Source organism: Natrix helvetica (genome assembly GCF_964273705.1).
Source record: "Natrix helvetica genome assembly, chromosome: 1".
NCBI lineage: Eukaryota > Metazoa > Chordata > Lepidosauria > Squamata > Natricidae > Natrix > Natrix helvetica.
In genome coordinates, this window is record NC_138548.1 from 133,689,166 (window position 1) to 133,713,345 (window position 24,180).

The following is a 24,180-nucleotide window of genomic DNA, read 5'->3' on the forward strand; positions in this document are numbered from 1 at the left end:
TAGCAATGACTTCTCATTTATTTTAGAAATAGCTTTGAACATTTGTTTTGTATTAAGCTTGTCACATATTGCTATTAGAAACATGGCCATTTGTCTTTCAAAATGGTATAAAACTATATTTATTATTATTATTATTATTATTATTATTATTATTATTATTATTATTATTATTATTATTATTATTATTATTATTTATACAATTAACTATAAGAGTTCGGTGCAATACAAGACCACCCGGGAATTAAATCTGCTCTTCTATCGTCAAGGTAAGAATTTGGCATGTATTTCCACGTACTGCCTAATCAGAAATATAAACGTATTTATTTTGGATATAATACTGTTTGTGTGGTAACCAAATGTTGGGAACAAGAACAAAATTATAAATACAATAAAACAAGAAGCAGACACGGAGAAACTGGCTTTTCAAGTTCTTCTTCTAATCACTTCCCCTCCTTGTACAAGAATGCAGTTCAGTGTATAACAATCTAAAATAATAATCAATATGACTTCTGGTTTGACCAGTGAAGTTGATCTTTTTCTTTAAAAAAATTCTTTTCCTTATGCAGAGAAAAGAAAAAATGTTACATTTCTGGAATTTGGCCATAAATAATGGGGAGGGGGGGTTGTTACCCAAATACTTTGAATAATTTACACCACTTCTAGTGATATGGACCATGAGGATTATGGAATTATCTATGGCCGAATAAGAGTTTAAGAATTAGACAAAACTCTCTGAAAAAAGCAAAAAAAAAAACCCACAAAGTATAATCATTACTAGAAATAAAGGAAACAAATACAGAGCAAAAGAAAAGAAAAGAAAAAATCCCAGCTCTTCTACATAAAGCTGTGTTTAGAACTCCATACATTTTATTAAGATTATCAAGAATAACAAGAAATCCCCTCCAGAACGCATTAGCCATGGTTACTGAAGACTTGGCTTGATCCTTCTCGGATAGGATGAGCTGACTGCATGTTGGAAGCTTGACTTGGCATCAATTCTTTTTTGTTATGGTTGTTTCTAATGTTTATGGTATAGCTTTAATGCAGGTAGTCCCCAACTAATGGCCACAATTGAGCCCAAAATTTACGTTGCTAAGTGAGATACTCATTAAGTGAATTTTGTCCCATTTTACAACCTTTCTTGGCACGGTTGTTAAATGAATCCCTGAAGTTGTGAAATTAGTAACATGGTTGTTAAATACATCTGGCTTCCCCATTGAGTTTGCTTGTCAGATGGTCACAAAAAGTGATCACATGACTCCCCGGGCCACTGCAACCGTCATAAATATGAATCAGTTGCCAAGTGTCTGAATTTTGATCGTGTGACCCTAGGGATGCCGCAACAGTTGTGTGAAAAACGGTCATGAGTCACTTTTTTCAGTGCAGTTATAACTTTGAACGAACTGTTGTAAGTCGAGGATGACCTGTAGTTTTTTATATAACCTTAATTCTTGATTGGGAGCTGTCGGGAGTTTGATAGAAGAAAGATGGTTATAAAAATGTTTTAAACAAACAAACAAAGAATGGAATGGAATGGAATGGAATGGAATATAATAGAATAGAATAGAATGGAATGGAATGGAATGGAATGGAATGGAATGGAATGGAATGGAATGGAATGGAATGGAATGGAATAGAATTGGAAGGGACCTTGGAGATCTTCTAGTCCAACCCCCTCCTTAGTCAGGAAACCCTACACCACAATCATCGTTAAATGAGGCAGTCGCTAAACAAAGACTACCTGTATTTATAGTCCATCTTTTCTAACTGTGGTTTCCCACAATCTGAGCCAACCAAAAGTAAAACCATCTGCTGTTAAGCCATTTCTAAAGCAAAGTACAAATGGATATTGTATCACAGGTTCACAAGAGAATGGCTTTATATAGAATGGGTGGGGGAAAGGCACAAGGAACTGAATATTGACTGTAGTATAAATAGAACTCGCATTGGATACACTGCAATCACTAGAAGTCTTTTGTAATGGGTCAAAGTCTTGCCACAATAAATCGGCTTTATCTGTGCCTTTGTGCCCTGGGAAATATATTCTTGCAATATTTTATTTTGTCAGCTGAGAAAGGCCTGATAGCAGTTCAAGACAAAGAGGGGTTTTTTAAAGGGTTCTACTAAGCAGGCAATAATACATATATATTCAGTGTGGTTCCACAATAATAAAAAAGGTTCACAATGTTCCTGAATGGTATTATATGCAGAAATTCCACCTGTCTTCAAAAGAATTTTTATGAGCTCATTGCATCAAGTAACACCATTTTTCCCTGCAATTAAAAACCTCATAAATAAAACAGCAGTACATTTGGGCACTTAGACCGAAAGAGCTGCCTACTATCAATATAAAATAAAAATAAAATGTTTGAAGGTGATATACTGACAGCAACAAAAAAAATATCTTTCTTTCTTGTTTGGCAAATTCACTGACAAGTGTGACAGAACTTTAAGTTCCTTCATAAACTTGGAATTATGGGATTGGGGGGGGGGTTAATGAATGAGTGTCCAATCTTCTCTTATTCCAATTTCCAGGGCTCAGAGGAAAGTTAATATCTGTTTTGCTAATGAGGTGTAGAAAGACAGAAAAGGATATTTATTATTTTTTGCCCCTCCAGGATAAAATCCCCCCCCAAAAAACCACTCCTTTAAAATAATATGACTTAGAAATAAAAGCACTGAGACACGGATTTGTCTGAATTATAATATGCTGAACCAACCACAAACAAAGCAAAACAAAAAAGAAAAAGACATGTTTTTCCATTCATGATTTGTTTATTGACTTTGATCTTATAGTAAATTTGGAGAGCTTAGACAGGCCCTGAAATGCTAGAAAAACCACGTCATGTACAGGTGAAACTCAAAAAATTAGAATATCATGCAAAAGTTCATTTATTTTAGTAATACAACTTAAAAGGTGAAACTAATATATGAGATAGACTCATTACATGCAAAGCAAGATAGTTCAAGCCGCGATTTGTCATAATTGTGATGATTATGGCTTACAGCTCATGAAAACCCCAAATCCACCATCGCAGAAAATTAGAATATTACATGCAATCAATAAAACAAGGATTGTACATAGAACAATATTGGACCTCTGAAAAGTATAAGCATGCATATGTACTCAGTACTTGGTTGGGGCCCCTTTTGCAGCAATTACTGCCTCAATGCGGCATGGCATGGAAGCTATCAGCCTGTGGCACTGCTGAGGAAGACCAGGATGCTTCAATAGCGGCCTTCAGCTCTTCTGCATTGTTCGGTCTCATGTCTCTCATCTTTCTCTTGGCAATGCCCCATAGATTCTCTATGGGGTTCAGGTCAGGCGAGTTTGCTGGCCAATCAAGCACAGTAATCCCACGGTCATTGAACCAGGTTTTGGTGCTTTTGGCAGTGTGGGCAGGTGCCAAGTCGTGCTGAAAAATGAAGTCAGAATCCCCATAAAGCTCATCTGCGGAAGGAAGCATGAAGTGCTCCAAAATCTCCTTGTAGATGGCTGCATTGACCCTGGGCTTAATGAAGCACTGTGGGCCAACACCAGCAGATGACATGGCTCCCCAAATCAACGCAGACTGGGGAAACTTCACACTGAACTTCAAGTATGTGCCTCTCCATTCTTCCAGTGTGTGCCTCTCCATTCTTCCTCCATACTCTGGGTCCTTGGTTGCTCTCATCAGAAAAGAGGAATTTGAACCACTGAGCAACAGACCAGGTCTGTTTTTCTTTAGCCCATAGAATACACTTCTGACGTTGTTTGTTGTTCAGGAACGGCTTGACAAGAGGAATATGACATTTGAAGCCCATGTCCAGGATCTGTCTGTGTGTGGTGGCTCTTGATGCACTGACTCCAGTCTCAGTCCACTCCTTGTGAAAGTCCCCAACACTTTTGAATGGCGTTTTCCTGACAATCCTCTCCAGGCTGTGGTCATCCCTGCTGCTTGTGCACCTTTTTCTTCTACGCTTTTCTCTTCCACATAACTTTATATTAATGTGCTTTGATACAGCACTTTGGGAACATCCAACTTCTTTTGCAATTACCTTTTGAGGCTTTCCCTCCTTATGGAGGGTGTCGATGATGGTTTTCTGCACAACTGTCAGGTCAGCAGTCTTTCCCATGATTGTGATTCCTACTGAACCAGACTGAGAGACAATTTAAAGGCTCAGGAACCCTTTGCAGGTGTTATGGCTTAATTAGCTGATTAGAGTGGGACACTTTGAGCCTAGAATATTGCACCTTTTCACAATATTCTAATTTTCTGAGATTGTGGATTTGGGGTTTTCATGAGCTGTAAGCCATAATCATCACAATTATGACAAATCACAGCTTGAACTATCTTGCTTTGCATGTAATGAGTCTATTTCATATATTAGTTTCATCTTTTAAGTTACTGAACTTAAATTAAATTACTGAAATAAATGAACTTTTGCACGATATTCTAATTTTTTTAGTTTCACCTGTATATTTGTTTTAACATCATATTGGGCCACAGTTGTAATCAAAAAGCAAGTAACCAATTATGTTTTAAAATGAGGAATGACCTGATCAGCTAAACAAATTGCATCAAATCTTAATGCAAAATGTAAACCAAATGTTATGCTATGGCTTCAATAATCAAAAAAATTTCAGTGGGTGTCAGATTGCATTTATGCTTTCTTGTATTCCACAACAACACTGTTTATGTCTTATGGAATTAGGAGTGCTCATTCTGTGGGACTGCTCTTGACAATTAACATACATATGCCAAGATTACTCCAGTGGCATCTTTCTCCTGGAGTTTTTTGCATATTGACTTGCATGCCTACAAGACAAAAGCCAAACAATGTAGAATTGTGTGCATGTTGACTTTCATATAAGACTTATAATGCAACTAAAGCTGAGGAATCTCCCCACCATCAAAATGTCTGAAAGCAGAAATTGCAGTGGAGAAATGTTAGTGAGGGAATGTGGGTTATTTCAAATTTGTAACAGCCGAACAGGGCTAAAGCCTTCAAGCCAGGGAGTATTTTTAAATCCTTATATCACAAATGCATTGTTGCTTAAATTAGTTAACTTTGATAACAGTTTGTGTGAATCTTTGGTTTTTTCAGAATAGGAAACTAACCCGAATATTTGATGTGATAATTGAAAGTTAACAATTTGTTAATTGTCTCACTCCTTTTCCAGTTGAAACTCTGGATATTTCCATGAACAGAACAATTTCCCATCCTGGTGGTCTCCAGGTCTGTTGGATGTCATGTCCCTTGATCAGCCTTCAGACTGGCTGAAAATTTTGGAAGCAACCTATACCGTATTACCCTATTCTCACATTCTGCGCTGGCATATTATGCTTATGTTCTTCAATCAGAATGTTCTTTCTATCAGCAGATTGTGTAATGATAGCACAAGCAAAAGAGATTTTTTTCCAAAAGTCTACAAATATTAGGAATTAGCAGAACTGTTCATCTTTACAGAAGCAAAGTGAAGAAAAACCAGTTCCAGGAGACTGAGTTGACATACCTAAGTCATATCTATTTAATAAGGCCAAGTTAATAATCACCTGGATTCTGATATAACACTAAGCAAAATGCATATTTCTTAGATCATGAAAGTTCAGTCCTTACGTTCCACCCGTGTCAAAGAACAAACACAAACTCCAACATGAAACATAATCCAATGGAAATCTTGTTCAACTGCAGTCAAAATATATTGTATTACTGATTCCCAGCTGACTAACAAACTAAGAACTCCCAATTTTTTAATGTTCTTTTTCACTGAACTTCTCTGAGTAACACATTGTAAGAATACCATTAGAGGGAATTTAAAAACTCTTTACTTTTTCTGAAAATTTCACTGATGTTTTATCCTTGGTATTCAGTGCAAAATGGAAGCAATAGTATAAACCTTTTTACCTTTTAGAAATGGATTGATTATTTTACAGTCAGAACATATGTGATTGTATGCCTCCATTTTTCTGCATAAACATTGGGAAAAGCTTGTAGAACTCTTTTTATCTAACTTTGTATGAAATGTCATATTATTTAATGATAATAATTTTCCTGCAATTTCTTTGAAAAGCCCATTTTAAGACAGTCTGTTTCTTTTGAAAAATGTCTAAATTATGCTTTATGAATTCACCATGTCAAAGAAATAACTGTTTGAAAGTTCCTAGAACAAATGATCCTTTGAACTGAATGAAAAAGTCATCAGCTTTAAAGAGCACATGCGTTGGCTGACATATCTATTACAATATGGCAAAGCCTTCCTTCTCTAAGGATGATTTATGATTATAACATCTCCCTTCTTTTGATCACAATGCGGGAGTTTACACAGACAGTACATTCAACAATATAAAGCTATTATGAAGCCTACAATTTTCTTGGAACTGTATAGATGTTACAAAGACGAGTTGCTGTCTGGAGGCTTAGTTAAATTGGCATGATACAGAAGGGGAAGGCGGAGAAAGAAAGAAAACCAAGAACTGCTGCAGCAGTAGTTTTGCCAGTGATCTATATAATATTAATTTGGCTTTTTATTTGCCATGATGATTTTCATGGGAGGTAAAGGATCCACTTTTCCAAAGGATTCCTGCCCTGCAAGTCAACAACAATTGGAGATGTAGGTTCTTTCTAGTAGGAGAAGAACGTGGCTTCAATCCTGGGTGATGGAAGAGAGTCAGGCTATGCCTATTCTTATTATGGCTGCCCTATTCCCTTTATTGGGATTAATTTTTACCCTTCTGGCACTCAAGGCTCCAAAGGTCTATGGAGATTCTCAATCATTCAGATCATGGTTGTCCAAAGGTGCTTTTTCCAAAAGGCAACTGAGATTTCTTGGTTTTTTTTTCTTTGAAAATGTTTTGCTTCTCATTCAGGAAGCTTCTTCAGTACTGACCTGATGAGAATCAAAACGTTTTCAAATAAATTAAAAAAAAACCAAGAAAATCCATTTGACTTTTGGAAGAAGCACCTTGGGGACTTTGAGTTCAAACGTCCCACTTTCTCCTTTCCTTGAATTCAGAAAGAGTACTTCAGAGACAAGAAAAAAGTCTAAGATATGGTAAATAAAATGATAATGGCATATTGATCTCTAGCTAAATATAACTGAACTTAGATGCTAGTATGGATAGGTACAAAGTTACCAGTATTAATGCTATGGAGAGGGAATGGACTATAACATACGGAGAGGGAATGGACTATTTCTTCTCTATTTTTAGTGTTATGTTATAAAATAGACAATGACATCAGGTCAGCACTAAGTTTAGGGGAAATGAAAATAATAAACGCTATTTTACTACTACCAAATGCGTCTAGTATGATTCTTTAGCTTTTATGTCTTTTAAAAAGTGCAAAAAAATATAATACTTTGTATAATAGTTCAACAGGACTGGGAGTTATGAGGTGCACTTTTTCCTCTGGGGTTAATTTCCAGTAGTATTGGGGGGAAATGATGAAACAGAACAAAGGGCTGCATTGGCCTTAATCCAGTAAAACATACGTAGATTAAGTTAATCTTTTAAAATTTTTCATAATGCCTACTTATCCTTATATTCAAAGTATTATTCTAGCACTACTAATATTGTTGTTGATAAATCCTTATGGTACTGTTAGTTACTACAGTGCATGCCTATGCTGCTGTCAGTTTTCATTACACAAGAGCTTTGTAAACATGTAGTAATAATGGGAGGGTTTGGGATCTATAGTCTAGTTATATATTTCCAAAAACAATTTAATTGAATAACGAATCCAATAGACATAATTTTGAAAGGCCATGTAAACCATTAAACTCTAAGTGTCTTGAATCACTGAGGTTCTGTTTGGATATTACTACTAAAATTAATTTATTTTCAGGAATAAAAAAATGAATGTATTTCAATATCTAATACACTATTTTAAAAGTAATAACAGAACATCTTGAAAGCAGAATATTTTTATTTTCAAATAATCTTTGCCCCCAAACAACCTTATGAAAGCATTGTCATCAATATTAATAAAAGAGAACTGAAAACAATATTTTCATTCTACTAATTAATTAAACTGTTCCTTGTCACAGGAAATTTTGTAATTTCAAGCAAAATAAATATGAATAAATGCAATTTTTTTAAAAAAAGTTTTTTGCTATTTGTAGTAGAAGAAGGAAGGGGGAAATATACAGGTGAAACTCAAAAAATTAGAATATCTTGCAAAAGTTCATTTATTTCAGTAATGCAACTTAAAAGGTGAAACTAATATATGGAATAGACTCATTACATGTAAAGCAAGATAGTTCAAGCCGTGATTTGTCATAATTGTGATGATTATGGCTTACAGCTCATGAAAACCCCAAATCCACAATCTCAGAAAATTAGAATATTGTGAAAAGGTGCAATATTCTAAGCTCAAAGTGTCCCACTCTAATCAGCTAATTAAGCCATAACACCTGCAAAGGGTTCCTGAGCCTTTAAATGGTCTCTCAGTCTGGTTCAGTAGGAATCACAATCATGGGAAAGACTGCTGACCTGACAGTTGTGCAGAAAACCATCATCGACACCCTCTATAAGGAGGGAAAGCCTCAAAAGGTAAATGCAAAAGAAGTTGGATGTTCCCAAAGTGCTGTATCAAAGCACATTAATATAAAGTTATGTGGAAGAGAAAAGTGTAGAAGAAAAAGGTGCACAAGCAGCAGGGATGACCGCAGCCTGGCGAGGATTGTCAGGAAAAGACCATTCAAAAGTTTTGGGGACCTTGGCTGGATTTTTTGTCACTGGCTTGAAGAAATTTCTCTTGCTTCTTTCGGGGATGAAGTTGGGGCGGCCCCAAAACGGAAGGAATGGAAAGTGAAAGTGTTTCCAGCTGGTGAGGAATCTTCATTGTTTTAAAAGAGAGACTGCCTATAAAAACTTAAACATTGATTTAAATTAAAGAATAGAAGAATCAAGCGGCGAAATAAATTTGCAACGGTTCTGGACAGTGGCTGTCCCATTTTTTATATGTTATTTTCATGGAGGGAATCTTTACAAGCTTTTTAAAATGGACGGGTTAAGTCTTCTTTCTCTACCTTTCTTTTTCTGTGACTCTCGGTGATTCATAGACCAGAGTTTTCCTCTTTCATCACCGTGAGTATTATTATTATTTAATTCATTTAAAGACTGGACCTCTTTTTCTAATTTGAAATATAAAACAGATATACAAAATGAAACATTTTAAGAGCGCTACGTGCCGTGAGGTTTTGTTGATTGGAGCTTTGTGTATTTAAGCAGAACTTTTCCCTTTCTTCGCGGTTTGTTTTGACGGCTTGTTGCAGAGTGATAGGGGTAAGCCAAATGTCCCTTTGAAGCATGTTTTCAACCAGAGAAGAGGGGGGGAAACGGCTTTTGTGAATCCATGTTTTAACTTTAAAAAACCTTCCAAGCGAGAGCACTTTGTTTAAGATGGCAGAATGTCAAGAAAATAGAGAGATTGTAAGCTTGCAGACAATATTTTCAGAATTACTAAAATTAACAAATACATATGAGAGAATTGAACAAAAAATGGAATTTTTGGAACAGCTAACAGAAAAACGTGATCGAAAATTTGATGATGTTCACCAAATGCAAAATGAGGGGATTAAAATCCAAAGAATTGAAGTGGAAAATGAATATAAAAAGATTAAACTTGTTGACATTTATGATAATAGGTTTGTTTTTGAAAATGCAAAGAATGGAATATTGAAAGAGGAAATAAATGGAGAGGAAACCTATTTCAAAGGACAAGACATAGAAGAAGAAGAAAAAAGTAAAGAATTTATGGACTTTGAAACTTTATTAACGAAAATATGGATAACACTGCTGACAACTAAAGACAAGTGGAATAAAGAAGCAAAAAGAGGGCATCAGGATTATATGAGAGATCTTACAAGCAAGGAGTTGCTAGGACTAGTCCATACAAAGCTGATTAAGAAGAAGCTTAGAAGATTGATACCACAAATGGCAGAGGACATAAGATTGTTTTGTTATTGGAAACAACAAGTTGATAGATGGAAGGGTATAATTTAAAACTACTAGCTAAACCTAGTGAAATTTAGTGATAATAGATATAGTTAAATAAAAAATTGATAATGATAATGCTGTATACAATGTGTAGTGTTATGATAAGCAATAATTGGATATCAATATTGAATAATACCTGAGATTATATATAAAGGTCAATAATAATAACAATAAAAAAGAGAACTAAATTAGACACAGTTCAGTTTTGATTATTAGGGGGGAAATGTGATATAGAATATAGCCAAATAAAGAAAGGATGATAATAATAATCTATATATATGTATGGGTATAATATAAGGAAATTAGATGTAAATTGTAAACAGCGATTTGGAAAGGAGGATTAGAAAACTTTGTTATTAAATATTATGGATGTTTAGCTAGAATAGGATATAAGGATTTAATGTTAATGGAGGATTTTATAAATAAGTAAATGAAATGCCAGTGTGTGGTTATGCATTAAATTTTGCTATATTTTATGATGAAGGATGTTTAAACAATTATAGTCAAATAAAAGTGGAGGTATGATGGTAATATGTATAAACATTTGAGTTAAGATACTAGAGTTAATATGAATTATACTTGATGACAGTAGAAGAGATGCACAAAAACCGTTTGTAACCAACTGATACACTTTCTACAGGATGTAAAGAAGGAGGATTTTTATGTTTGTTTTGAAAATTAAAAATAAATAAATAAAGTTTTTGGCAAAAGTTTTGGGGACTTTCACAAGGAGTGGACTGAGGCTGGAATCAGTGCATCAAGAGCCACTACACACAGACGGATCCTGGACATGGGCTTCAAATGTCGCATTCCTCTTGTCAAGCCGCTCCTGAACAACAAACAACATCAGAAGCGTCTTACCTGGGCTAAACAAAAACAGACCTGGTCTGTTGCTCAGTGTTTCAAAGTCCTGTTTTCTGATGAGAGCAACTTTTGCATCTCATTTGGAAACCAAGGAAACCAGAGTATGGAGAAAAAAATGGAGAGGCACACACTGCAAGATGTTGAAGTCCAGTGTGAAGTTTCCACAGTCTGTGTTGATTTGGGGAGCCATGTCATCTGCTGGTGTTGGTCCACTGTGCTTCATTAAGTCCAGGGTCAATGCAGCTATCTACCAGGAGATTTTGGAGCACTTCATGCTTCCTTCCACAGACGAACTTTATGGGGATGCTGATTTCATTTTCCAGCACGACTTGGCACCTGCCCACACTGCTAAAAGCACCAAAACCCGGTTCAATGACTGTGGGATTACTGTGCTTGATTGGCCAGCAAACTCGCCTGACCTGAACCCCATAGAGAATCTATGGGGCATTGCCAAGAGAAAGATGAGAGACATGAGACCGAAGAATGCAGAAGAGCTGAAGGCCGCTATTGACGCATCCTGATCTTCCATAACACCTCAGCAGTGCCACAGGCTGATAGCTTAAATGCCACGCCACATTGAAGCAGTAATTGCTGCAAAAGGGGCCCAAACCAAGCATTGAGTATATATGCATGCTTATACTTTTCAGAGGTCCGATATTGTTCTATATATAATCCTTGTTTTATTGATTGCATGTAATATTCTAATTTTCTGAGATTGTGGATTTGGGGTTTTCATGAACTGTATGCCATAATCATCACAATTATAACAAATCACGGCTTGAATTATCTTGCTTTGCATGTAATGAATCTTATCTCATATATTAGTTTCACCTTTTGTTGCATTACTGAAATAAATGAACTTTTGCATGATATTCTAATTTTTCGAGTTTCACCTGTATTTCTGTGTTTACTACAGAGAAAATTATTGGTATTGATGTTAGAAATAACAATAGCAGTTAGACTTATACGCCACTTCATAGTGCTTTACAGCACTCTCTAAGCAGTTTACAGAGTCAGCATATTGCCTACAACAATCTGGGACTTCATTTTACCGACCTTGGAGGTATCGGAGACTGAGTCAACCTTGAGCCAGGATCAAACTCCTGGCAGTGGGTAGAGTCAACCTGCAATATTGCATTCTAACCACTGCACCATTATGGCTCATTACAAAATGGAGTATCTTATTTTAAATTTTGTCAATCCTAGTTTTTGTGAAGCATGGCTTCTAGCAAATATATAATGCAGATACACATACACAAATATGTGAGAAATATCCCCACATGTATTAGGGAAAGAGAAACCTCCAAAAATAGTTTAAAGCATAACTGACTGGGTTTATACAATAAGCTACCAATAACGTGGAAGTTCAACCTAACAACTGTGGGCTGTACAAACATATATTTTTTGCACTATAAGACACTCCAGATTATAAGACGCACCTAGCGTTTGAGGAAAAAACAAAAAATCTGCTCCCAGCCCCAGCACATGGCTTGTCAGCACTCTGTTGTGCCCACCACCAGTCAGCTGAATGACAGCTAGATCCCAGGCTCCCATAGCCCCTTTAGTTAGCGGGCTGGCCAACCAGAAATGGTGCTATTGCTTCCTCCTCTGTATCTGCTGCCTCTGCCAGGGAACACTGGAACCTTTGCCAGCATTCCACGGCTATCGGCATTGCCACTGCCTATCACCGCCGCCGTCATTCACCTTCATGGCTGCATTGGTCTCCCAGAATACAGATGCTCAGCTGTTCCAAGTGGCGGGGATCTGCGGTAATGGGTGGTGGTGGCAGTAGGCAGTGGCGATCCCCACCACCTGGAACAGCTGATTGGCAGTACTCAGAGAGGCTGATCCAACTGCCAATAGGTGGAGGCGAGCAGCTGCAGCGGGCGGCAGCAAATGGCAGTGATAGGTGGCCACAATAAGCAGTGGTGGCAAGCAGCAGCAGCAGCAACAGGCAGCGGTGATAGGCAATATTCACTCCATAAGATGCCCAGACATTTCCACCCACTTTTTGGTAAGGCAAAGTACATCTTATAGTGCAAAAATTATGGTATTTCCTCCACAAATCAATCACTATTCAAGCCTCAATATTCATTGGTGTGTTGTATCTTTTATCTAAGAAGCCCAGAATCATACACAACATTCCCCAACTCATACAATACACACATCAAGCACAAATGTCTTCCAGATGTGTTAGCTGACAACTCTCATAATTCCTGGCCAAATGGTGGTTATGCTGTATGGGAATTCTAAAGCTATAAATCTTAACCATCTAGAGGGAACTAGCTGGGAAGGACTGGTATATACTGGCCAGTATTTTGTATCAGAATCCCCATACTGCATGGTGTACATTTTGCATTTTTCTATTGCATCTTTGATTCCTAGATTTGGTAACCGGATAGTATTGTCTTAAGCAGAAAACAAAGCAAAATCTACAATGTCTCACCATTCAGTAAAGTTCTGTTTTTCTACCTTAATAGAAGAATTAAGGTTAAATGAATACAACATTGCAACTGGCAATCACAACATTTTTCGTTAGTCAAATATGCCCCTAACATAGAAGCAGTGAAAATATAAACTTCCTAAATATGCATAATTCTACTCTACCATGGCACATTTCAGGCACAATACCTTAAATGATCTTGGTCTCCCAGACATGCACAAGCAGCCTTCAGACCAAATTGGGGTCTGCTATGTTTAGTCTTCAGACCACCAAAGATCAATTCAAAGAATCAGAATCCATTCAATTTTGTTTTGGTCCTACCTTGGTTGAGATAAGTCAGAGTCTCTTCATGAAGCTTTATAGCAGGAGATGTCGCTGCACAGAGCACATATTGAAACGGAGGGAGTTTTGCATCATTCTCAGGGGAAAGTTGAGGCTCTTCTTGTTTAAAGAATGGCAGTGCAAGCACATCACTGAAAATATAAAATGAAAATTTACTTAGCAATTGATTGACTTTTTTTTTAATGTGCAACTACAATGGAGTTAAAGGCAGAATCGTCTGAACCCATGAGCATTTTTTCTGTGAAAAACATTCATTTAATACGTTAGCCTGTCAAAAAAAACCTAATGATATCAATTTCAATCCATTTCAATACGGCCACATTTATACGATGAAAACTGGCACAATAAACTCAATGATACACAAAGAAAAGGATTTAGAAATATATGCTGTGATGATACTGTTTTTCAGGTAATTTTATTTAATGCAGTATCATATATTCTGTCACATTCATAGATGCAGACTGAATTATTTTTTAAAGAAAGAGTCATGTTAGTCTCTAGGAGTAGAAGCAGCAGGGAGCTGTGTAGCATATTAAAGTTTAAGAAGTTTGCTATTCCATGGGCTTTTATGGACTCTAATCCACTTCATTGGATGTATAGAATCTAGTGTTCAAAAAAGGATGGGGAAAAACAGAGTCTTACTATTGATGTGGAGAAAGGGTCCCAAAGTGGTTTTTTTTCAAAAGGCAACTGGACTTTGTTTTTCCTTGAAGACGTTTCGCTTCTCATCCAAAAGGTTTCTTCAGCTTTTCTTCAGATGAAGAAACTTCTTGGATAAAAAGCAAAACATCTTCAAGGAAAAACAAAGTCCAGTTGCCTTTTGAAAAAAGCATTTTGGGCACAATTATGACCTGGATGACTGAGAATCTCTGCAGATAAGAGGTAATAATACGAAAGGAAATATGAAATACATAATTCCTTTTTTCACCATTAACAAAACACCATTTAAATATTCTACAAGGAAGAAGAGAATTAAGGGATTCAAGCCAGACTTCACTTTAAAGTTATCTTTATGATAAAGATATAGGGACGCGGTGGCTCACGCTGAGCTTGTCGATCAGAAAGGTTGGCAATTCGGCGGTTCGAATCCCTAGCACCGCGTAACGGAGTGAGCTCCCGTTACTTGTCCCAGCTTCTGCCAACCTAGCAGTTCAAAAGCACGTAAAAAATGCAAGAAGAAAAATAAGTACCACTTTAGTAGGAAGGTAACAGTGTTCCTTGCGCCTTCGGCGTTTAGTCAGGCCAGCCATATGACCACGGAGATGTCTTTGGACAGCGCTGGCTCTTCGGCTTTGAAACGGAAATGAGCATCGTACCCTAGAGTCAGGAATGACTAGCATATATGTGCGAGGGGAACCTTTACCTTTACCTTATGATAAAGTTATGCAGCTCATGTTAGAAAATAGGTTTTTTTAAATATTAATAATAATAAAGGACTTGGTAAATAGGAGACAGATTTCCCCAAATATACTTCAATCTATGCAATTGTTCTTGATAAGACAAGACACTCCAATATACTCCAATACTTCAGCACTGCAACCTCTTCATACCTAACCTCTCCCATCAAGAACAAGGAAACATCTTCTCTCAGTCTATCCTCCCAGAAACTACCATTCCTAGAAACTATTCCCAGTCTCAAAAGTGATTCAGACACACACACACAAACAAACACGTTATAAAAAAACAAACTAGGTACGAAGACACGTGTGCATGTTTAATAGATCCAGGGATAAATCTCTGGATCAGGTTAATGGTATCTGATAATATCTGTATGCATATTCTATAGCTTGGTAACTGCAGGAGAAATCTATTATCTGTTCACTCTCTGGTGTACTCCAGAAAAGTTAGAACTAAAGTCTTGTTCAACTTCTGGTGACTTCCCTGACTATCCATGTATGTTTTTTCAATAGTACTAAGGAAATAGTTGCCATTGCTTTCTTCCAAGGAGTTTTTTCCCAGTGTCTGCCATCCAAATACGAATCATATTTTCCCAGACTTAGCTTTTCTGAGATAAAGTAAAGTATACCCAGCGTGCCTCCAGGGGGGGTAAATTGGAATTATATCTCCAAATTTCCAGTCATGTGGCTTTTAAAGACCGCTCTTCTTTATTATAGATAAGTTTATGTTTAGTATTTTCAACACAAGTTGGGCCACATTCTAAAACTGTTTAACTAGTCATAAGATTAGGAACATATATGCCAAAAGTTAAATAGACTGAGTGTATATAATGGAAATTCCAGTTGGAAACCACAAGGTTTCAGGAAACTAATATTTTATAGTATTAAAATGAATTATGCTGCTTCCATAGATTGTTGCAGTCTATAAAATGAATGAACAAAGCATAAAGTGCCTTTTTCTAAGCAGAAGCCATTTAAATACTTACTTATTTTCTAATGAATCAAATTCATTTAACTTAATGGGCTTAATTTTTGCTTTTGATTCTAAATATTCAATATTAGGTCAACTGTCTTCCATAAATATTTGTATGCATGTGAAAAAAACCTACATTTTCTAGATGCCACTACATCTACAATTATCAATAAACATCAACTGAAAATTAGGGCAAGAAAGTGTTTCTCTTGTGCCTTAAGAGTGATTAATAATTCACTCTTTCACCAGCAGGAAGATTATCTGAAAATTAGTTGAATCCATCACATGTTTGATAATAAATATGATAAAAATTCTTGACTGAAAGAGAATGTAATTTCATTTTATGGGGAATTAAAGCTAAAAAGTATGTGAACTGCAAAGTTAAACATGAAAATTTAGATAGCTTTGCTGGTAACTGACACTATCTTGACAATATTATTTATTTTATAGTTTGCTGAAATAATTGTTTTAAATCAGCAAAATAATACATTTTAAATCCAATATAGAATTTAAGTTAGCAAGAATCTAAACCATTCTGTTCTTCAGAACAGATTAAAGAATGAAGCGGATTGGAGACATGCTTAAGTTAGAAAAATGCCATATTTTGGCATTCCAAGTTGCCCAAAACCATGTTCTCTCCTCTGAAAACATAAACAAGGGTTAATTTTTGAACTCTCAAAAAAAAAAATAAGGAAAGTAATAGAGGATATTTCCCTCTTATCTGCTGGCATGTGCACTGCCTTTAATAGGTTCCACACTGAAACATCCTTTGTTATATACCTCAAAGCTAAATTGAGATAGCTGTTCCAGGGCTGGAAAATTTTCCAGGTGCGGTGACCACTCTCTTCCCCCACCCCCAGCCATTTTATACAGGATATTTGCATTTCTTTTATGAAAAATCCCTTACAGTATATCCATTGTTTTTTTTTTTTGAAAGATTTAGATTTATAGGCTTGACTCATCCCAAGGGCTGGGCTGGTAGCAGAATTGCACAAGGTGAAATCACAGGGTTCTCCCTCCCAGAAGACTTGCAGTTTGCAGTATTACAAAACCAGGTGAAAAAAAGAAGATGAGAAAAGATAAAAGAATACAAGACCTATAGAATCATCCCACACTCAAATTCTTACACTTCAGTTCTGCCCATAAGGCCAAATCTAGATGTGGGTCTCCACAGACTCAAGTTATCTCCCTCATTCCCATGCCTCCATCTATTTTATCTGATGCTCATGAGAATATGCTAGTTCAATTCCAGTGGGAAAATGCTAATTTTAAAACTTCCAGGGAAGTTAAGGAAGTAGATTAACAATAGGATAATAAATCTCCCACATTTAAATTGTATGTTCAGTTTCACATTCAGGAATCTATATAAAATTATGCTGTCTTCTTGATCAGAAAAGTTAATATCCAAGAAAGGAAAATTATAATTATATTGCTAGCAATATTATTTAGGTAGTAGAAATAGAAGAAAGAAAGGTCATAATGCTGCATTTAATTTTAGTCTGCTACTGATTTGAACAAAGGCTAGAAAGCATTAGCCTTATACCAGAAAATCTGGGCTGCAGAACATGTCTTTGAAAAAACAAAATTGGTAACCAAATGAAGAATGCTTACTCTTCAGGTTCACTGCTTCCATAACTAGCACACAAGGTAATCCTTGACTTACGACCACAATTGAGCCCACAATTTCTGTTGCTAATTGAGACATTTTAAAATGAATTTTACCCCCTTTTATGACTTTTCTTAAAACAGGTTAACAAAGGTTGTTAAGTGAATCACTGCAGTTGTTACGTTATTAACCGTTATTAAGTGAATCTGGCTTCCCCATTGACTTTGCTTGTCAGAAAATTGCAAAAGGGTCATCCTCTCCCATTTCTTCTGGCTTCTTTTTAGAGTCAGCATTGGAAAAACTTAGAAATTTTCTCTCCCTACTTTCCTCCCCCCCCCCCCCCAATGTTAACAGGATTAAGAATGTAATTCTGTGTACAGTTAAAAGTACAATCAGAAATAAGCACCTGGGGTTGGGTTCACACATTCTGGAAAGCCATTAGGTAGCCTGGTTTGATCCAGTGCTGTGTAAACTCTGTCACTGTGGCTTATGCAAGCAACAAAGCAGGGTTGTGAAGTTACCTAAAGCCCCTCATTCTGTACTAGGATTTTCTGTAACCCAAGGAAGCTTCAGATTCCTGTGAATTTAAACTCAACTATATTGTCTTTTTCAAGAAACTCTATCTTGGTCAGAAATAATGCAGGTAAACGTCATTAAAAAGAGCGACTCAGCATTAGCCTCAAAGGATTACGTCTTTCACACAAAGAGATTTGAAAACATTGTAAGCAGTACCTGGGAAATCACATGTGGATGGAACTTGACTCTACAATGAACATCAGCTTCCACCAAGCCTGCTATGAATTCACCTTGGTGGCAAGACAATTGTTTTACACAACTTGCTCATCAGCAGTGGGTTTCAATTTATTTTACTACTGTTTTGCTCATGTGCACGATCGTGGTCACGTGATGCTTCTGCGCCTGCGGAGGAGCATCCGGGTAGGTGGGCGGAGCCTCCCGCCACCACCACTACCAGTTCGGCGGATCCGGGGCCAACCGGCAGAAACCCACCTCTATTGCTCATCCATGGTTAAATGAATGAATTTACTTCAATTTCTGGATTTGCACAATATACTACATCATAAATATCAAGTGGCCTGGCTCCATGCAACATGCTGGCTAAACATGATTAGCCCGAGTGTCCTGTAACATAATGTTCTTATATTAACTGAAGATTGAAACAATGATAGTTTCTACTCCAGTCCAGCAGAGGTGTCTCAGATGATTCCTGTGCCTTTCAGAATTGCCCAGAACAGAAAAATTACTGTGTTTAACAAAGATCAGCAGTGATGAGAGAAGCTAAAGACAGCTGTGTCCTCCCAATACATGAAAGTAACAACTTCAGCAGGGCAGGCTGATAAAATGACAACGATCATAGCAGGGTTCCTTATCTTACAATTATATGATTTCAGCAAATTCAGAAGAACTTGTGTTTGCCTCTGAGAAGTTAAGCTTCCCAAAGTGACATTATCCACATCTGTGCTTCAATTATTTATTTACCCCTTTCAGATCTATTGAAAAGTAAGTAAGTAAGTAAGGATAACAACTCCCAGACATTTTAACCAGCAGGATGTGCTGCTGGCTGGGCAAATCTGTAAACTGATTGGAAAGACAAGTGGGGAAAAGGTGTACTATTGATAAGGTTTAAGAAGCCTGGTTCCTAACTTAAGCAGAATATCACATGCTTTAACTAGATTAGAGCTGACAAAGTGTTATGCAACAGGTCTCAGGCTTCACTTAAGAGCAGCATACATTATAATCCTCTGTAAAGTTTCCTTCAAGTCATATTCAGATTGTGGTGACATCAGAGAAACATGAGGTTTTCTTGGTGCATCACAACATTTTTCTGGGATGTTTTGGTTTCTAATTAGCATACCTATTGGTATTCCTTGTAAGTTTTTTATCTAAACAGTAAGCTATGCTCCAAGTTTAGAACAGATTGGGTAGGTGCTGCCAACTTTTGAGACACACTCTAATCCTTAAATAATGACATTAAAACCTCTAAGCAAGACTTTAGTGGATGGCTTCTTGGGCACAATGACTAAATTAACACAGAAACAAAGGCAAGCCAAGCAAATAATATGATTTGTGAATCTAATTTTACTCAACCAATTCTGCTTTCCTTACCCACAGTCCTATTCAATCTGATGAAGACTTTTGTGAAATCTGTAAAGTTATTTACTTATTATGGCATTTTAGTTAGCTTTAAAAAGATGTTGCCAAACAATGTATTTTTAAGCAGCATGAACAATTATACGTTTTTAAAAATTATTCCCTAATTACATACATAAAATCATATTAAAACAAAGGGGTTCTTCACTTATGGCTTGCTGCTTAGGGGGCTCTAATGAAGACCTTCCATTTGTTATTTCACTGTTCACTGTCCTTTTTGCTTAAAGATACTTAAGCAGAACATGTCTAACATAGAAATAAAGCAGGAAAAAACTGGATTCATCAAGTCCAGTACATAAAATGAATTAAAGGAACTACTCATCATGCATAGAGGGGTGGGGGCAGAAGGGGCAGGGTTAAGGCCATAGATTTAAAGAACCATTAGACAGTCTTTTAAATCGACAAATTCTTGGTACTTCTGAAAGAACACTTTGTGTCTTCCAAATGTGTTTATTGAATGGATTTACTTCAGGCAACCTCATTTGAGCATCTTTATTGAATATAACCAATAGCTTATTTTCTTTTTAAAATCATCTACATCTAGTTAAGAAGGACTGGAATGTGCATTATGTTTCTTTCTTTTCTGCAACAAACTAAGCATCTTTTATTATATGAAAGTTTTGTTGATCACAGTCTATTTAAAAAAGAGTTTCCACATACCTGATGGAGTGGACCATATCCCCAAAACTTTTATGTTATAATAAATTGAGCAATTTTTAGTCTTTAAAATTGGTTATTTTTCTTTGCTTTGAAATGTCACAAGACCTTTTGTTTCTTAAACAGCAGTGTGTCTATAGATACTCCAGTGAGATGGTTGAAGCAAGGATGACTTGCAGGGATAGAATGATTTAATGAATAGTTTTGTGGAATGTTGATTCAGTTACATTTACTTTTTTCCCCCTTATCTCCTGATTTCCTTTTCTTTTATTTCTTCTGGGGTTTTCCCCCCTGTGCTTTGCATTAGAACTGCATATTCTGACACAGATTTGCATAAGGAACTGCAGCAAAAACAAAGGTTTTGAACCTTAGAAACTAAGACAATAAAGACACACTATAACCACTCTAACTCTTGTCTTATTTTCAAATGTTTCCGCTTCTATCCCGCACTTTTTGGTACTACATTTTTCTTTTTTGCTACTACATCTTTCAAATTGAAAGTTCCTTTGGGTTCATTGATTATTGGATTCTAATAAACATATGATGGACTAAAATCCATACATTTGTATGTAAATATATAAAGTTGCAGAGATTTATATGGAGAGCTAGTTTGGTGTATTGCTTAGGGCATCCAACTAGAAAAAGGAAGGTAACAAATTTTAGTACTACCTTAGGCAGGACATCACCTGGGTGATCTTGGGTCAATCACTATCAAGAAGGCAATGGCAAATCACTTCCAAAAATCATTGCCAGGAAAACTGAAGGGACTTGTCCAGGTAATTGTCAGGAGTCAAACACTGACTACAAGCCAAGGCATATACACACACAAAAAGAGACTTACGGTATAGGTTACTAAAAAGATATGTCTGCCAAATTAGAATAGCATTTAGTGAAAGTATTTATTCCTTAGTAAATGTATTAATCTTTTCACAAGATAGTATATTACAAATTTCAACATTGACTGCCATACTGACCTTCTCACAACAGGCGGTGAGGGGGAAAAGTATCAGATAGGCAACTGCTGACAATTTTAAAAACCATAATTGACAGACACAAATGGGGGAACCATACAATACTAGATTGCTGGTTATTTAGTCCAAATTATATGGTGCACCACCTTCCCATTTTCAGACCCCACCATAAATCAGTTTCCCTAAGTCACACAGTTTTAATTAATCTGATTAGTCTGATCTGAAATAGTTAACCCACACACTGATAGGAAATAGGAGCTGTAATCTGCAGAGGTTTTCTGTAATGTTCACTTCTTTAAATATTTCTCAGATATCCACTATGGGGGATGGTCATTAGGTACCCTATAATAATATTCCACTACACAGAGAAAAGGCAGCAGTTCACAGAGTGTGTAACAGCCTGGATACATCCCAGTTCCTAGAGTAACCGCAATGCAAACAAGCTCCCAGGATGGAATCAAGGGCTTCAGACATTCTAACATTCAAGAAGACATCCCCACATAAAAACGCTCAAGCACCATCCCTGTATAACTTGGATGTCCCAAGGGTGCTTTTACAAGAGGCAACTGGGCTTCCCGGTTTTTCTTGAAGACGTTTCGCTGCTCATCCAAGAAGCTTCCTCAGCTCTTCTTCAGAAAAAGCACCTTTGGGACAACCATGACCTGGATGACTGAGAATCTCCATAGACGTATAACTTGGATCTTACACTCATATTGATCTGGAGGGAAAATCCTTGTTAGCAAACTTTTCTATTCACTTCGGTTGTATTTTCCCCCTTTCGGTTCTTTTGATGCTTCTCCCACCGTTTATCTTATGATGTCAAATCTTTTCGAAAGGAGAGGAGTTTACGCCGTCAGAGCAGCCAATGCTCCGAAAAGCGCCCTCCTGCACCGAGAGTGCGATACATACATACAGTACAAAACCACCCAAACTCCGGGCGCAGGTTGGTTCTTCCTATAAAGCTGCGTTCCCCGCTCCTCCCGCCCGCAGGACCGCCGGCAGCTTCCCCACCAAAGCCTCTCACCAAAAGCTCAGGATCCCTCCTGAAGAGGACACGTTGAATAACACGGGCTGGTTCGCGCTTGTTAATGATGCCCTCGGGTCACCCCCGCGCCCCGCGCTTCAGAAACCTTCTCCGATTCGCCCCCCACTATTCAGACCGAAGTGACCCCCACGCCCCCAACCAACGCAACGCAGCCGCGCCAAAGGAGCAGGCGATGGTTTCTCCTCAGCGGCCACTGAGGCTTCTTCTGACTAGTTGACCCTCCACGCGCGGTTTTCTTTCCTTTCCTTTCCTTTCCTTTTCCTTTCCATTCCTTCCTCCTTTTCCTTTTCCCTTTCCTTTATTTTCCTCCTTTCTCTTTCCTTTCCCTTTCCTTTCCTCCTTTTCCTTTCCTTTCCTCCTTTCCTTTTCCTTTCCTCCTTTCCTTTCCTCCTTTCCTCCTTTCCTCCTTTCCTTTCCTCCTTTCCTTTCCTCCTTTCCTTTTCCTTTCCTCTCCTTTCCTCCTTTTTCTTCCTTTTTCCTTTCCTTTCCTCCTTTTTCCTTTCCTTTCCTTTCCTCCTTTGCCTTCCTTTTTCCTTTCCTTTCCTTTCCTCCTTTGCCTTCCTTTTTCCTTTCCTTTCCTCCTTTTTCCTTTCCTTTCCTTTCCTCCTTTGCCTTCCTTTTTCCTTTCCTTTCCTTTTTCCTTTTCTTTTCTTTTCCTCTTCTTCTCCCCCCCCCCTTCCATCCCCTTGGTTCGTGGGCATCCCGCGCCCTTTTCTCCGACCCTCCCGCGGCTGCTCGCCTTCGCCTGACTCACCGCAAGTAGCTGCCCGTCGAGTGCTGGTTGTAATGCTCCGGCTGCGTGTGCCAAAACAGCATCTTTGCCCTCCGCTCGCCGGCCAAGCCGACCCCCGAGTCAAATCCTTTCGGCCGGGTCGAGCTGCCCCAACAGGCGTTCAGGTCGCTCAAGTCGAGAGGGGCGAGGCAGGAGCGACGGCAGCAGAGCCTTCGAACAGTCGGAGCCGCGCTCGGCTGCGCTTTTATTGGTCAAACCGCGTGAGCCGCTGGGCGGCCGCTCCCCAGCGCTGAGGTCAGCCGCGAGTGCCTTCGGCTTTCCCGGCTTTTTTTTTTTTCCCCTTCCCCTTCCTCGCCTCCGCCCCGCCGCGACTGGGCGCCGGTTCCTTGGCTTGTGGTCGCCCGCGGCATAAAGTGGAAGAGCTGAGGAGGAGCCACCGAAGCAGAAGGGAGAGGGGTGGCGAGGGAGGCGCAGCAACAGAGCGAGAGGCGGGCGCCTCTTCCCCGGAATACCAACCCCTCGTTGCGTCCCCGTCCCCCACAGTTGAGGGCTTTGACATTCGGTCGCCTGCTTGGTTGAGGGAGCGCTTCGTCTCCCTTAGGGGGCACTTTGCAGCCGCCCCCGAAGTTCAGCCGAGGGAGAGGGTCTCCGTGAGGAATACCTCCCTCAAATGTTTGAGTCAGAATACCCTGCCGTGAAAAAAAAAACCGCGGCTCTGAGGGTTTGAATTACTCTTTTGAGGACCTCTTTTGAGTGGGGGGGTGGTTGAATTTTATGTTCTGTGAATTGGGATTTGAGGGGAACTGAAGTGGGTTTGTTGAAAAAAAATAGGGAGCTGTGCCTCGGTTTACCCAGTTGACTGGATTGAAGGAGCTACATATGCTGCACACACAACAACAACACCCCCAACCGTGGGAACATCTCCAATGGCCTGTAGTAAATACGGGTTCATTGCCTCAATTTACAGCACTTCATTTAGTGACCGTCTAAAGTTACA

General features: G+C 38.1%; 1 protein-coding gene across 1 annotated transcript in view; it reads right to left on the reverse strand.

Annotated features, from left to right (window-relative positions):
* The window catches only part of TFCP2L1 (transcription factor CP2 like 1), a 43,708-nt gene extending 20,393 nt beyond the window's left edge, over positions 1–23,315 (reverse strand). Inside the window, exons 1-2 of the mRNA XM_081934825.1 lie at positions 23,205–23,315; positions 13,612–13,763 (exon numbers count right to left, since the gene is read on the reverse strand). Coding sequence (XP_081790951.1) covers positions 13,612–13,763; positions 23,205–23,266 — 214 coding nt within the window. The 5' untranslated portion in view covers positions 23,267–23,315. The remainder of the gene's footprint in view (positions 1–13,611; positions 13,764–23,204) is intronic.
* Positions 23,316–24,180: the final 865 nt, after the last annotated feature.